Here is a 15,985-nt window from a genome sequence, read left to right as displayed (position 1 = left end):
TGCCCCTCCTCTGCCTGCACAAGCGTGTGCTCTCTCTCTCTCTCTCTCTCTCTCTCTCTCTCTCAAAATAAATAAATAACCTTAAAAAATACAATTCAAAAACCAAATCAACGAAGTGGGTTTCTCAAACTTTTCCATGTGTCAAAATCCTCTTTGGCAACTTGGTAAAATGCAAATCCCTGGGCCCCACCTCAAGGAAGATTCTGATTCAGGTGAGCAGAGATGAGACCCAGGTATCTGCATTCCTCTGCTGAGTTCTCAGGGTGGTTTAGGTGCTGGTAGTTCTCAGCCCGGTGGGGAACAATTTGTTCCAGAGCCCCCAGGGAGGTGTGGTTGGACTTGAGAAGATGGAAAGGACACTCACCTCTGAGCCTGTGGGAACAGCAGACAGACTGGCCACAGAATCGGCTGGAGCAGGCAACAGCATCAAATCCTGTTTATTAGGCATGTGGCACATGCCAGACTTTCTCCTAATGTTCTAGAATGCTTGCAGCCACCACCATCTTACAGATGAGGAAACTGAGGTTCTGAGAAGGAAATCGTTCGCCCAAGGCCACGCAAGCTGTAAGTGGCAGGGCTGGGATCTGAACTGGCCATCTGTCCCAGAATCCCTGGCTCCCCACCGCCCTGTGCTGCCTTCAAGATTATTGGATAATGTTTCCCTCTCTGAGATCATGCCCAAGGACTCCTCGCCAAAGGCCAGGCTGTCAGTAACTGGGAGAGAAGTCACGGACCCAAGAAATCCACTCATTGGTTCCCACACCACTCTTCAGTGGGCCAATGTGCATCGGCGTTAAAGTTGTGGCCTTTGGAATCAACTTAACTGTATTTAAATCCAATTTCCACCTCTTACTGGCAGTGTGACCTCGAACAGGTTACTTAACTTCTCTCTAAAGTGCGGTGCAGTGATCAGGATTCTGGTTCCCAACAACAGAACCAACTCAAACTTTGTGAAGCAAAACAAAGCCTTTACTGGCTTCTGTACCGGACAAACCAGGAGACAGAGCAAGATCTAGATGGGGCCAGACGCAGGGACTCGGACGCCCTCACCAGGAATCTTCATCACCTATCTCCTTTTCTGTCACTGTCATTCTCAGGCCATCTCCCACTTGGTGGGAACAAAGATGACGCACCCTTCTTCACACCTTCAGCTTAGGACTCCCCAGTGCAGCAGCCCCAGTGAACTAGATCTTTCCCCCAGGAGTTCCAAAAACCATTCCAGAGTTGATGCTGTCTCCGTGTAAGGCACATGACAGTCCTGTGCCAGTCGTGGTGTCCAGAGGGAGAGGAGTTTCTGATTGGCCAGGCCCAGGTGACATTCTCATACCCAGAGCCGAGAAGTGCACGCAGACGTGCTGTCAGGCGAAGAGGTGTGAAAGCTGGGCCGGCCAGAGCAGCTGTGTGCACCGCAGCACTGTGATGGTACCCTCATCCGCCTCCACCCGGGCCTGGCATTTCTACGGGTTCTGCTGAACATTTGTATTGCTGTCATTCCTCACGTGATGCCTGGTGAGGCATTGGTGTCTGCCATCCTACAGGAGCTAATGTTCCTAAAGAACACGGCGTGCCGGGCCCAGGTGCCAGAGCACCTGCTCGGGTCACCTTTTGAAGACTCCCCAGCAGCCACGTCCTGAGCCCCCAGCCACCAAATCCACCAGATCTTTTGCCAGCCCTGAAAGTTCCCTCTAGAGGACTCAGGAGAGCCACAGAGGATCAGCTCGATGAGGGCACGAGAGCTTCCGGGCTCCTCCAGGCTCAGCTCCCACAGCTGTTGGGAGGTGGATTTCGCGAGCGCAGCCCCCTCCTTGGGCTCAGAGCCCCCTCCTGTGCCGCACTGCAGCAGCGGTGGAGAATGCCAGCCCAGCCTGCGGATCTCCCCGCCTCGAGCCAGGAGCACCGCGGTTTGCATGCCAGCCTGGTCTGGGGGGAGTCACAGGCCGTTCTGCATCTATTTCAAGGTTCTGGATTTCGTGGCTTTTTTTTTTCAATCACCCTGCAAAGTAGGTCACCTGCTCCTCTTCCAGCTGCCTTTGAGCTTCTTTGGAACAAGGCAGATACTATCCTTTGATTCTGAGGGCATCCGCCTTTCTGGCCCCGAGGACTGCTGTGGGGGAAGGGGGTGGGTGCTGAGCCTTCCATGGAGGACACTGGCCCACTTGAGGCCTGGGTGAGGGAGAAGGGTGAGGAAGGAAGGCAAAGAGAGAGTGAGGAGAGGAGGTGAGGAAGAGAGGGCCAAGCGGTCAGAGCCTGGGTGTTGGGCCCTGTCCTGACTTCTCCGAGCTGCTAAGTTTCAGATCAATTTAAACGGTATCTCCTCGGCCTTTAAAACAGGCCTTCAGATTTGGCCAGGAAACCCAGCCCAGTGTGACGAGACGGCAGCCTCTCCTGGGCAACAGGCAAGCGTGCTGGTGGGCTGGGGCCCTTCGGAGTAACCGTGTTTTTCTTCCCAGGGGCTGGCTGGAGACCTATGACATGAATACCTCGGAGCCGAAGACGGAGCCAGAGAGCATGACCCCCGGGGGCCGGCCCCCCTACCGCAGCAACGCTCCCTGGCAGTGGAGCGGGCCCGCCTCCCACAACTCTCTACCCGCCTCCAAGTGGGCCAGCCCCAGCACCCCCGGCCATGCCCAATCCCTGAGCCGGCCCCCGAAGCAGACCCCCATGGTCCCCTTCCGGGAGCCCCAGCCCCTGCACAGCAAGAGGTAAGGGCTAAAGAGGGGTGCCACCCTGTCTCCCTCCCGTCTAGCTCCTCTGTGCTTTGCCCTTTTCTCTCTCCTACCCCTTTTTTCCAGTCTCCTTCTCCCCTCAGTCTTTCTCTCCTTCTCCTCCTTCTGCCTCCCTCCCTTCCTTCCCTTAAATTTTCATTACGAGCCTCTTGTGTGAGGGCCCGGTGCTGGGGAGCTCCATGTTGGAGGCTGGATATCCATCAGACCATGTATGATTAAAACTATATATTTTTTAAAAGATCAAGGGACTGAGAAGCACGAAATTCAGGGTAGTGATTGCTTCCTGGGGGAGGCAGGGAAGTGGAAAGCGGGCCTGTGTTGGTGCCATTCTAGTTCTTGGGTTGGGTGGTAGCTTTAGGAGTTGGGTTTTATTATGATGGTGGATACCTTGCAGATAAATTATTTCGAATGTAGTGTATATTTAAAAATAAAGAAAATTTTCCAAGAAGTGAAGGAATCCAGCTTGCAGAGGGGCATCTTGCTTCCGCAGCCTGTCAGGCCTCGGTCAGGGCTGTGGAAGCTGACCACTGCATCTGTAGTGGGAGAGGGAAGGCGGGGGTATCCTGGTCTCCCACCACCCTCAGGGATGGTTCAGCGGCCGTCCCTCCATCCTGATGGGAGGGTGGCAGATGAAGCCGGTGGGACGTGGTTGGACCTGAGGGAAAGGTCTAGCTTCCCTCCTCTGAGAGCAGGAGCATTCTCACTCACCCCTACCTCCTTCCTCCTGTTTTTGTTCCAGGCCTGTCAGCTTCCCAGAAACCCCTTACACAGCATCACCAGCAGGGGCCGACAAAGTCCCTCCCTACCGACAGCCTTCTGGGAGCTTCTCCACCCCCGGCTCGGCCACCTACGCGAGATACAAGCCATCTCCAGAAAGGTCAGAGTCTCTTCACTCTTTCCAAATTAAGGAATCTGATGAAAGCTGGGGATCCTTCTTCCCCAGGAAATGCACATACTCTACAAGTTCATTTACCATTTTCTGGGGTTTCTGGATCCCTGAAGGTCATCGGAGGACCTCCAGGAGGATTGGCTATGTCCATTAAGATTTTGGGCCAAGCTGTCCTGGGCAAGACTCACTGTTGGCTTTCCTTGTAGCAGAATTTCAGCTGCCATTTTCTTAACACGTGTATCCCTTGTTTAAGCAAGACCATCTGCCTTTTAGCTTGGCCATTCAACGACCTCTCCAGCTCCTCCTCTCCAGGACCAGTCCACCAGCATTACCCAGTTTTCCTGGCCTTTTAGACTTCAGTCCTGTCCCCTTGGACCCGTCTCCAGTCTGACAGCCTGAGGGATCCTCTCAACTCCTCTCAACTCCTCCATGGTTCCCTCATGCCCAGGCTGTCCAGCTGCCCTCAGCCCTGGTGCCCTGTGCCCTCCTTCCTCCAGGATCTCCATCTCAGGGGCAGCCGCCATATTCCTGTGTCCTCAGGCCAGAGCCATGGGCTTCATCCTGGGTGTCTCCCTTCTTCCTCCCCACTACTGCGGTCCATCCATTCAGCCTCCTGAGCAGCTCGGCCCCCCACACCCTCCTCCTCTCCCCAGTGCCCCACCCTGGCCACCTCCCTGAGCCCCCAGCCCTCCGTCCCACCTCCTGTGGTCCACCCTCCACTCAGCAGCCACGAGATCTTTCCATATCAGACCATGCCTGTCCCCTGCTTCAAACCCTCCCACGTGTCCCACGGCCCTCAGGACATAGCCTTAGCTCCTCCCCGTGGCCACCAGGCCCCACCCACCTCTCCAGCATTGTGCAGTGCCACATATCACCCTCCTTGGCCACTTGCACTTTCCTGAGTAGGCTGTCTGAATTTCAGAGCCCTCCTCCGTGTTCCTCCCTCTCCTACAGATTCTTCACACTCTTCACCCCACACTCCCCCATCCTGCCAGCTTGAGCACTGATGCTCCTCCTCTGGGAAGCCTTCCCTGAACCTCCCCCAGTACTAGGTGCTGCCACTCTGCCCTCAGTTCCCTGTGTGTTTCCTGACCGTGGGCTTGAGCATTCTCCCTCCATTCTGTTAGCGCAGTTAAGAGAACGTGTGTGTGCACACATACCTTCAAGATCTAAGACCTTCCCGGTTTGTCTGTACGTGACCGTCACACAGCACAGGGACTGGCACGTGGTAAATCCTTGGGTGGGGTGAGTGCATGAGTTTGTTTAGATAAGACCCCCCACCGCAAGAGCAGGGATCTGTCCACTCAGCCAATAGGTCTCGATCTTCATCATGCCTCAGGATCACCCAGAAAGAGGCCTTGAAACAAACATCTCCTCGGCCTCACCCCTGAAGCTCCAACGTGCTAGGTCTGGAGCATAGAACATACAGGATCGATGCTGCCAGTCCAGGGAACACACTCTGAGAGCCACTGAACTAAACCATTGTTGGATTCTAAGCCTCTGCCGTAAGATTGGGTAAAACATACTTCCTCTTCTGTTTTCTAGCCACCACCATTGAGCTTTCATTCAGCAGAGGGTCTCACACCTGCTGTGTGCCAGGTGCATAGAGCACTATTTGAGCTCCTCACTTATCGGTGGGTTCCTGTGGTCACTGCTGCTGGCCGTGGGGGAGAGCGTGCCCTAGAAACAATGTGCACCCTGACAAACACTCTGAGAGTCTCAAGTTTGGAAGAGGGAGCACAGCCCAGTCCCAGAGGTCAAGGCTGGCTTCCTGGAGGAGGTGACATTTGAACAGGGCTCTGAGAGATTACTAGGAGTTTGCCCCAGAGAAGAGGGAGAAAGTCATTCTAGGCAGAGCAAAGGCCACAGATGTGAGTAAGCACAATGGTGTGGAATACAGTAGGAATGAAGGGGAATCTGGTGTGGGGGGACCATGGGGACGCCTGGGCAGCAGCAGTAGCCGAGGCTAGAGGCTAGAAATGGCAGTTGGTACAAAGTGATTGGGCAAGAACGGAGATGGTAGCAATGATGTTACTGGTAAGTCCAGGGAGCATTGTTTTTCAGAGTCTTGAGGTGCCTCCCCTTTATTGTTATTTTTGAACTTTTTGAAATAAGTATAGATTCACAGGAAGTTGCAAAGAAATGCACAGGGAGCTCCACGAACCCTTCACCCAGCCTCTACCATATAGTATCAAATCAAGTCATTGACGTTCGTACAACCCATGGAGTTTATTCAGAATTCGCCAGCCATACGTGTGCATGTGTGTGTGGTGAGGTTGTGTGGCTCTGTGCAGTTTTGTCACGTGTGTGGTATTGCATAACCACCACTACAATGTACACACTCAGCTGTACCATCACCACAAAGCTCCCTCCTGCTACCCCCTTATAGCCACACCCACCCCTCCACTATTTGGCAACCATTAATCTGTTCTGTGTCTCTGTTTACTGCTATTTTATGAATGTTCTATAAAAGGAATCATATAGTATATATCCTTTTGAGATTCTTTTTCACCCAGCATAATTTCCATGAGGTTCATTCAAGCTGTTGTATCGATAGTCAGTTCCTCATAGCTGAGCTGTATTCCGTAGTTTGTTTAACCAACCATTCTCCCATCAAAGAATATTTGGGTTGTTTCTGGGCTTGGGCTGTTACAAACATTCATACTCTGAACACGCATGAAAACAAATTTTTATTTTCCTGGGATAAATGCCCAGGAATACAATTGCTTGCCAAGATATGGAAACAATCTAAGTATCTGTTGACAGATGAATGGATAAAAGAAACACAGTGCATATACACAATGGAATATTATGTAGCCATAAAGAGAGGAAGTCCTGCCATTTGTGACCACATGGCTGAACCTGGGGGTTTTTACACTAAGTGAAATAAATCAGACAGAAAAAGACAAATACTGTATGGTATCACTTATATGCGGAATCAAAAAAAGTCAAACTTAGGGGGCGCCTGGGTGGCTCAGTCGGTTAAGCATCCAACTTCGGCTCAGGTCACGATCTCACTGTCCATGAGTTCGAGCCCCGCGTCGGGCTCTGTGCTGACTGCTCAGAGCCTGGAGCCTGTTTCCGATTCTGTGTCTCCCTCTCTCTCTGACCCTCCCCTGTTCATGCTCTGTCTCTCTCTGTCTCAAAAATAAATAAACATTAAAAAAAAAAATTTAAAACAAAGTCAAACTTAGGACGCCAGAGTAGCTCAGTCAGTTAAGCATCTAACTCGATTTCGGCTCAGGTCATGATCCCAGGGTCAGGCTGTGCACTGAGCATAGAGCAAGTTGAGATTCTCTCTCCTTCTGCCTCTCTCCCCTGCTCATGCGCGCTCGCTCTCTCTCTCTCTCTCTCTCTCTCTCTCTCTCTGTCTCCCTAAGAAAAAATAAGTAAAATTAAAAAAGAATAAAGAGAGAGAGAGTAGGTCAATTGGGCTTTAAAAAAAAAGTCCCAAACTCATAGAAAAGAGAGGGTAGATTGGTGGCTGGCTGGGGTGGGGGAAATAGGGATATTTTGGCCAGGGGGTATCAGGTTTTGGTTGTAAGGTGAGTACGTTCAGAGGATCTAATGTACGTCCAGGCACGGTGCCTATAGTTAATAATTCTGCATTGTGCACTTGAAATCCACTAAGAGAGTAGATCTTGGGCGTTCTCACCCCCAAAAAAGGCAACTACGTGAGGTGAGAGATGTGCTAATTAGCTTGATCGTGGCAATCATTTCACAGTGCGTACGTATATCAAATCATCACGTTGTACACTTTAAATATATGAGTTATATTTGTCAGTTATACCTCAGCAAGGCTTGGGGGGGCGGGAGAGATGCTTCTAGAGTGCTACTTGCTCAGCAAATGGAGAAGAGTGTTACTTCAGTGAATGTGTGTGCTGACTGTTCTGCAGCACACGTAGAGAAGTGTTGGGGGGGGCGGGGCAGGGAATACAATCGCTTGCTGTGTGGTAAGCCCATTTTTAGTTTAAAAGGAGCTGCCAAACTGTTTTCCAGAGCGCGCATACCATTTTCCATTCCTGCCGGCAGTGTGTGAATGATCAGGCTTCTCCACATCTTCACCACCATTGGCTGCCGCCACTGGTTTTCATTGTAGCTCTTCTGCTGGGTGCGTGAGGAGACGTCATCGTGGTCTAAATTTGCGTCTCTGTAATGGCTGGTGACGTCTTTTCATGTGCTTATTTATTTGCCAACTGTATACCTTTTTAGGGAAGTGTCCATGCAGGTCCTTTTGCCCGTTTTCTAATCGGATGCAGCATTTTCAGCTTTGGAGAGTTCTTTGTATATACCAGACATGAGTCCTGTGTCAGCTGTGTGATTTGCAAATCTTTTCTCCCAATCTTTAATTTCTCCTTTTGTCTTTTTTTTTTTTTTTTTTTAATATTTATTTGGGGGAGAGAGCAGGTGGGGGAGGGGCAGTGAGAAGAGGACAGAGAATCCCAAGCGGGCTCTGTGCTGACAGGCTGACAGCAGCGAGTCCCAATGTGGGGCTCAAACTCATAAACCTTGAGATCATGACCTGAGCTGAAATTGGACCCTCAACTGACTGAGCCAACCAAGTGCCCCCATCGTCTCGTCTTCTTAACAAGGATCTGTCACAAAACAAAAGGTCTCAATTTCGACAAGGTCCCAGTTACATTTTTTTGCTCTTTATGGTTCATGGTTTTGTTGTAAAGTCTAAGAACTCTTTGCCTCATTCTGGGTCCTGAACATTTTCTCATTTTTTCTGGTTTTTCACATTTATGTCCATGATCCATTTTGACTTCGTTTTTGCATAAGGTGAGAGGTTTAAGTTGACATTCTTTTTTTTTTTTTTTTTTTTTTTGCCTCCTGACGTCCAGTCTGCTTCAGCACCACTTCTGGAAAAGGCTGTCCATCTTCCATTGCATTGCTCTTGCTCCTTAAAGCAAAAAAACAAAAAAAAAAAAAAAATTGTTGGAAGGGGAAATCAATTGGGCACGTTTGTGTAGGTCTATTTCTGGATTCTCTAGTCGGTTCCACTGAGCTGTTTGCATGATCTCAGTGAGCACTCCCAGTGACTCCACAGGTAGGTACTTCATTATCCCATTTTACAGAGGGGAAACTGAGGCTCAGTGAGGTGAACCCACTTGGTCAAGGTCACTCTTGCAGGAAGTGGTAGAGCTGGAACAGGAACCCAGGCCCATGTGATTCTGGAGAACTGATACTGACCCGCGACCTGTCCTGCCAAAGGTCTCTGAGCTTATCCTCCAAATCAGGTTAACATACACAGTCCCTCCTGGAGTCCCTGCCCCAGGAAACTGTTCAGGCTGTCTGGCATGAACAAGTGGGAAAAGAACACTTCTTTGTTAAACATCAGGCCTTCCCAGCCTATCCCTCTCTTCCCAGGACTCCACAGGAAACCCAGTTCTCAACAGTTTGTTTGTGTGGTTTTTATCTCGGTCAACATCTAGATTCCAAGCTTCGCAAAGTCTGCTAGCACGACGCATCCCCTAAAGCCTCAGAAGTGTCTTTCCCAGTCAGTCACCAGCCCGTGGTAAGAGGCCTGGGAGCAGGCCAGGGCTGTACCGGTGTTAGCCTCAGCTCCCTTCCCCTCTCCTCTCCGCCCAGCTTCCCCAGGACCTCCTGGAACCCTTGTGACCCCTATGTCTCCTGCTGTCTCCAGTGGGCCGGCTACCTGCCGAGTTCATCAAGCTCTTAGAATTGTGACAGCCCTTAGACACAGAATCTGTCTGGTGCCCATCCTGGATTTACTGAGAGGTAGTAAGATGGCCTTTATCAGCCGTGTGAGTGTGGGCAAGTGACTTCACCTCTCCACACCTCAGTTTGCTCACATGTAAAATGTCTGTCCCTGAGCAGTGTTGAGAATATTCAAGGAGGAAACCCTTGCAGAGCACTTAGAACTGTGCCTGGCACATAGTAAGTGCTCCTTAACGGTTATGACAGTTACCACCAAGCGCAGCGCCTGTCCTGGCAGCGGGGGCAATTGCTGCCTGTGTCCTCAGGAGTTTGCCAGCCTCGTTGGCAGGGTGAACAAACCACTAAACTCAGCACGGAGCATTAGGACGCACAGTGCACCCGGCTCAGCAGGCCTGCAGGGGGCGGCCGGACCTTTGCTCAGCAGACCACCTGGATGGCTTTTCTTTTTTCTTTTTCCTGTTTTTCTCTGCCAGCTCCGTTAAGAATGGTGAGGAGGCATTTGACTGCAGGTGACGGAAAACCTAACTTGAGAAGGCGTGAGGCCCTAAAGGGAATTTATTATCACATAGCCCAGAAGGAGGGTGGCTGTAAGGCTGGTTTAGGGAAGTCCTCAGGGACTGACTCCTTTAGTGACCCATGGTGGCTGTTGTGACCCCCAAGCAAAATCAGTGCCCTGCAGAAAAAAATGAAAGAGCTTCTGTTTGCTTTTGAGAGTAAAGGAGCTGGGTCTCTTGGGGCGTCTGGGTGACTCAGTCAGGGAAACGTCCGACTTTGGCTCAGGTCATGATCTCACAGTTTGTGGGTTCAAGCCCCATGCCGGGCTCTGTGCTGACAGCTCAGAGCCTGCAGCCTGCTTCGGATTCTGTGTGTGTCTCTCTCTCCGCCCCTCACCCACTCATGTTCTGTCTCTGTCTCTCAAATAAATGTTAAAAAAAAAGTAAAGGAGCTGGGTCTCTTACCTATCCCTGAACCATCCCCTGGCAGGGCCACATTGGACCCACTTGACTATCTTAAATTTGTCAGGATTTATTCAGGTCACATGGCCGAAGGATGGGCGCCACAGGGGAACCTGGGCCTTACCAGCAGGGACAAAGAAGGTGACAGTTGTTGGTGTGGCAGCCAATAACGACGACATCATCCACCCACCTCACCCACCTCACCCGGTCATCTTGGAGTTCACCCACGCATTCCTCCGTCAGTCCGTGTAGGAGACCAGCAGAGCGGCCAGAGCCCTCCCCTCCAGAGAGGCTCTTGCCCGCGTTCACATCTGTCTTGGTACTTTCTTCCATGGCCATGTAGGAAACCCAAAGCCAACATCCCGGCAGCCCAGCCCTGCCGACCTGAAGGCACTCCCCACCAGGCCTCTTCAGGGTCCGCCAGCACATCAGCTCCTGCCTGAAGATGCCTGAAACTATAGTTAGTTTCTCACCACAACCAAAACCCTTTATCTTTAAAGTGATGTCATCTTCCAAGAAAAGGTAGAAGACTCTAACATTTCTCAGATGAGGTTGAGAATAGCTCTGATCTTCTCTTCTTCTGGGGATTTTTGCCCAGAGCCAGGCATGGTGAGGTGCCGGCATGTCCGCATTTCCAAGCAGCTTGACCAGGACTTGGCAACGTTTGAAACGGCGCCAAAAGGGACGCGCGCGCATGCACACACACACGCCCCAAAGAACAGCAGCATAGGTCAGTCATTTTACATTGGGATAATAGGGTCTGTTAGGGAATTACGTGATTGGACAAAGTACAGGTTGTCTTCGTGGAGGGACAGTAGCTGAGTGGTGAAGCATGGTAAAATACTTCCAGCTAAAGACAGTCCGTCAGTTAGGATCAGGTTTAACTGCATAATAGAGAAAACAGTGACTCAGGCGAGACAGTTTCTTTCTTTCCCCAGTGTTGTCAGAGACCCAGGCTCCTCCTCACCAGCTCTCTGCTCTCCTTGGCCTGTGGCCTACTGATCGTAAGGCGGCTGCTGGAGCTTCAGCCTGAAGGAGGTGACGAGGCCGAGGCACCCGCAGCACACTTGCAGAGGTTTCTTGGAAGTCCCATGCACCACTGTTATCACATTGGCCAGGCCTGCAAGAGAGCCTGGAAATGTGGTCTGTGAACCAGTTACGTGGCAGCCCTGGGTACAGCCGGGATTCTGTTCCCAAGCCACAAGCCCAGGATAGATACTGGGGGAGCCTCCGCTCATACCTTCCACTTTCCTTGGGCTGACCCCCGCCACCGCTGGCATTTTCTTTTTTTTTTTTTTTAATTTTTTTTTTCTTTTTTTCCAACGTTTATTTATTTTTGGGACAGAGAGAGACAGAGCATGAGCGGGGGAGGGGCAGAGAGAGAGGGAGACACAGAATCGGAAACAGGCTCCAGGCTCCGAGCCATCAGCCCAGAGCCCGACGCGGGGCTCGAACTCACGGACCGCGAGATCGTGACCTGGCTGAAGTCGGACGCTTAACCGACTGCGCCACCCAGGCGCCCCTGGCATTTTCTTTTAGTACTCGGGATTTGATGCAGACGTTTTGAGGAAGTGGAATAAACACATCAACACCTCAGTTTCCCTCTGCGGTGGAGCCACATTTTACCAGGCAGTTGGCTGGCTGCTGAGTCAGTATTGAATACTGCTGTGCTTTTTCTTGTTTTGGCTCTGTCTGCCTTCCCTGGAGGTAGTAGAAGTCAAGGTTTGGGGAGGTGGGGATAATACATATTTTCTTGGCAGGTGGGTGGAAGTGGGTTTTCGGGAAGTCCAGGGCACCCCTGGAGCTCCCCTCTGCTGCCCGGGGGGCGGTGAAGCCTAGGGGTTTAGAGTCAGGCTTTGCAGAAACAGCCCTGGCTTTAGGCTGGTAGGATGGCCCCAGAGACGTCAGTTAACTCCTCTTTTCAGTGTTGGGGGTTCCAGTTTCTCAGCCTCCCAAGTTCCAAAGGAAGCAAGTTGGGGAATCACAAAGCTTCATTAACAGAGGCTCCGTGACTCTCACGAAGTGCCGGGCCTGTGTCAGTGGGGTGTTCTAGCCACAAATAACTGAAATTTGGCTAGCCCAAACATTGTGGGAATGCATTATCGCACAGAAAAGGAGGCTCAGAAATAGGTCAGGCTCCAGGGAGGGTTAATCCAGCATTTCAACAACGTCATCAAAGGCCCAGTCCCTTCCACCTTCTAAGTCTCGTATGCTCAGCATTGGCCTCGTCCTCAGGCTGCTAGCTTGAGGTCAACAGCGGGTCACGGTGTTCTGTCTGGACCCAGCAATACCCAGGTGAAGAAGAGAAGCCATCCTTCCTCGTCATTGCTCTCAGGAGCCAGGAGGCTTACCTCAGAAGCCCTCCCCTGCACACTTCCCCCATTTCAGTAACAAACACCTGAAAACGTCAGTGACTTAAATCAGCCAAGGTGTATCTAGTGCCCACGCTGGAGCTGCACTGCTGGTTGGCAGAGGACCTCTCGGGACCCAGGCTGCCAGAGGCAGCCACTGTCCCCAGGTCGCTTCCCTCACAGCTTGTTGACAAGACCAGGCCCAGACCCCACCTAGCCAATCTCAAGGGGCCAGGAGGTACGGTCCTCCAGCCACGTGGAAGGCCAGAAGTATTTTCTGAGAAGCTTCGTAACTCTCACAACCTCTCACATCATATCAGCTAAGATTGTGTCGTCTGCCTTTCCCTGAACCAACCCCAGGCAGAGAGAAGGGTTTCAGTCATGACTGGCTCTGATCTGTGGTGGAATGGATGTTGGAGGCGCCCTTGGGATTCATTCCAGGACATGGAGCTAATGCACCTGGGACGTGTGGCCATGGGGAGAACCTTCTGCTGATTCCTCCCTTAGATCTCAGCCATCGCTGTGGGTATACAGAGCCAGCCTCCGGGAGAGCCCCTGTCTGTGAGATAACCTTTGTTATTTCATCCACTCTGCTACCCTGTGAAGTAGAAAATGTCCTTATCCCATTTTTCAGATGAGAAAACCGCAGCTCATACTAATGAGCACTTGCCTGACCAACGTCACATAGCTAGTAAGGGATGGGACAGGGGTTTGAGCCCAGCTCTGTCTCACTCTGAAGCCTGAGCATACAGCTTCTCTTCTGCAGCGCCTTCCTCCGACAGAGGGATGTACACTGAGTTCTGGCCTGTTGGCCACTTCTCACAGCTCTGTGTGTGTCAGCCTCGGGCTAAGCGCTGGGCACACAGGACATCAGTCAGTCCTTTGAGGAAAGGCCTACTGCGATCACCAGCTTAGGAAAACTGTAGCTCGGGGCTAGGAAGTGACTGTCCCTGGCTGAGAAAGAGGTGGTGGCGAGGTTTGAATCCCAACCTGTCCAGCTCTAGGCCTCCTGTACCTACAAACGCTTCAACCCGAGACAGGCGTGGGGGGCGGAGCTGCTGGCAACACCTCACCCCATTTCACAGCCAAGAAACAAGACCCCTGGGGAGCCTACCAGTAGGGCCTCCACCCAAGTGGCTTCTGCCCCTCCTTCCTTGAAGGACCCTGCATTGCCCGGCACTCCCTGGCATGCTTCCCGGGCGAGACTCATTCCTGACCCTCAGCTAATAGTATGTTTCCGGGATTACTCATCTAGGATCCCCTCCGCACAGAGCCTCCAGTGTATTTAAAACCCACCAGTGAGCAGGCCGTTGGGCTCAGATGGTTTTTGACACGCCAGCCCTTCACCCTGTGCTTGCTTCCTCTCGCTCCCTTGCAGGTATGCGGCTGCCCCACCCCCGCTGCTGTCTTTTGATCCCCACTTCAGCCACGACGGGATGTCCAGCGGCGACTCCTCCTCAGGCGGCTTGACCAGCCAGGAGAGCACCATGGAGCGTCAGAAGCCAGGTAGGGCCTCCCCGGGACCGGCTGCACCCGCCTACCTTGCCCAGCGGGACTTCCTATAATTTGCGAGGGGCACACCTCCCCCCTGTCAGCGACAGATAGAACACAAAGGAAAGCTGTTGGAGCCTCATGTAAGATTAGGGAGGTCGCCCCAGAGAGCAGCAGGGACCAGTGAGCCTGATCCTCCTCTGTCCAGACACGGCGTCAGCAGATGGCACGCACTCAGGAGCCCGTGTACAGACGTGCGACATGGAGGTGTCAACCTCCCAGGGAAACAGCAGAGAAGGACTAAAAGTGGTGCTCTCAGGGGAGCAGAACTGATTGTGTCCTGAGGCTTTTCATTACATAAACCCTCCTGTGCTCTTTTCTCACTGTTAGATGTGCAGCACATGCTGAGAAAAGAGCCAGATCATGAGTGTCCAGCATGATAACAGGTCACAAAGTGAACACACCCACGTCCCACACCTAGGGTAAAAGGCTGAACATGGCCAGCCTCCGAAAGCCCCCCAGGCCCCTCCCAGTCAGCACCCCCAAAGGCCACCCCTGCCCTGCTTCTCACAGCCAGACTTCGTTTTGCCTCATTGTGAATTTCATGTATATGAAATACTCCTGCTGGCTTGATGCGTTTTGTGTGCACGTCTGGCTTCTGTCGCTCAGTACCATGTTATTGAGAGTCAGCCACACGGCTGTGGGAGGCAGTGCAATTTCTGAGTCGTTCTCCATTGTTCGAATGACCCACAACGTATTACTCCGTTTGGCACTGATGGACATTTGGGTGGCTTCCAGCTTGGGGCTGCTTAGACTAGTGCTGTTGAGAGTGTTCTCATACTGGTCTGTGCTGAACACACGCTCACACTTCCGCCGGGTATATGCCTGCAAGTGGAATTGTTAGATCACATGTTTAACTTCATGCAAAGCTGCCACGCCTTTGCTCAGAGTGACAAGCCATTTCACACTCCCTCCCGTGACAGAGGAGAGGTGTGGCCGCTCCGTATCCTCACCAACCTTTGGTGGACGCATAGTGGTGTCACATTGTGGTTTTAATTTGCATTTTCTGGTGCCTGATAAGACTGAGCATCTTCTGATCTGTTTATCTTCCTATGTATGATTAATTGTGGGCATGTACACTTTGTGGAATATTTGAAGTAGAATTTCACATAACAAACTTGTCCCCCCTTGGAAGTCTGAGAACTACCCGATGAATGGGTGGGTTCAAAAGAAAGGAAAGGAATGAAGTGTAAAAGAGCATTGACATTGGAGGGGGGAGACATGGAGCTGTCCTCTTAGAGAGATAGTCGGGAATTTCCAGGCAGCTCCAGGGGCTGACCGTGTCAGAGTCGCCAGCTCCCTCAGGCATGGTGGGACAGGAAAGAGGTTGTGTGTCCCAGGAGTAGCAGCCTGGGCAATTTCTCGGCCCCCCAGCCCTATGGTTCCCTTAAACCAGGGAAAACAGTTGTACTTCAGGCAAGTAGGTCGCCATCCCGACTTCGCTCCCTTCTGCTGCCTCCGGGGCCTGCAGACATGGCTGGCTTCTCTCCTCCACACACCCGATCCTGCCAGCCACTGCCTGCAGCCCTGTGCTCTTCTCCACAACAGACAGATTTGCATCTTTCCTTCCCCACCCAGTTCAGAAAAAGAAAAGTGTTGCTTGGCAATTTCATTACACCAAAGTGTAAAATGGAGAGGAAATTTTTCCAACGTTCACCCAAACAAGGTGTCACAGAAACTCACCATTGTCTTTCTCTTCTCTCTTCTGTCCCCTAGGGCTTGGCTCCCCCCTTACTTCCTTGGGACCTTGTTATAAGTTGACTTAACACCACTACCCCCCGCTACACACACACACACACACACACACACACACACACACACACACACACA

At 51.9% G+C, this 15,985-nt stretch overlaps 1 protein-coding gene across 4 annotated transcripts in view; it reads left to right on the top strand.

Moving 5' to 3' along the window:
* SIPA1L3 (signal induced proliferation associated 1 like 3) overlaps positions 1–15,985 on the top strand; it is a 238,986-nt gene that overhangs the window by 176,734 nt on the left and 46,267 nt on the right. For all 4 annotated transcript variants that reach the window (XM_040445990.1, XM_040445987.1, XM_040445988.1 and 1 more), the window contains 3 exons: positions 2,451–2,702; positions 3,466–3,603; positions 13,983–14,110. In XM_040445990.1, the coding sequence (XP_040301924.1) occupies positions 2,451–2,702; positions 3,466–3,603; positions 13,983–14,110 (518 nt within the window). The remainder of the gene's footprint in view (positions 1–2,450; positions 2,703–3,465; positions 3,604–13,982; positions 14,111–15,985) is intronic.

Source organism: Herpailurus yagouaroundi, unplaced genomic scaffold (genome assembly GCF_014898765.1).
Source record: "Herpailurus yagouaroundi ecotype Mexico unplaced genomic scaffold, PumYag 194, whole genome shotgun sequence".
Classification (NCBI taxonomy): domain Eukaryota; kingdom Metazoa; phylum Chordata; class Mammalia; order Carnivora; family Felidae; genus Herpailurus; species Herpailurus yagouaroundi.
The sequence above is the reverse complement of the archived record's forward strand: the minus strand, read 5'-3'. Positions and strand labels throughout refer to the sequence as shown.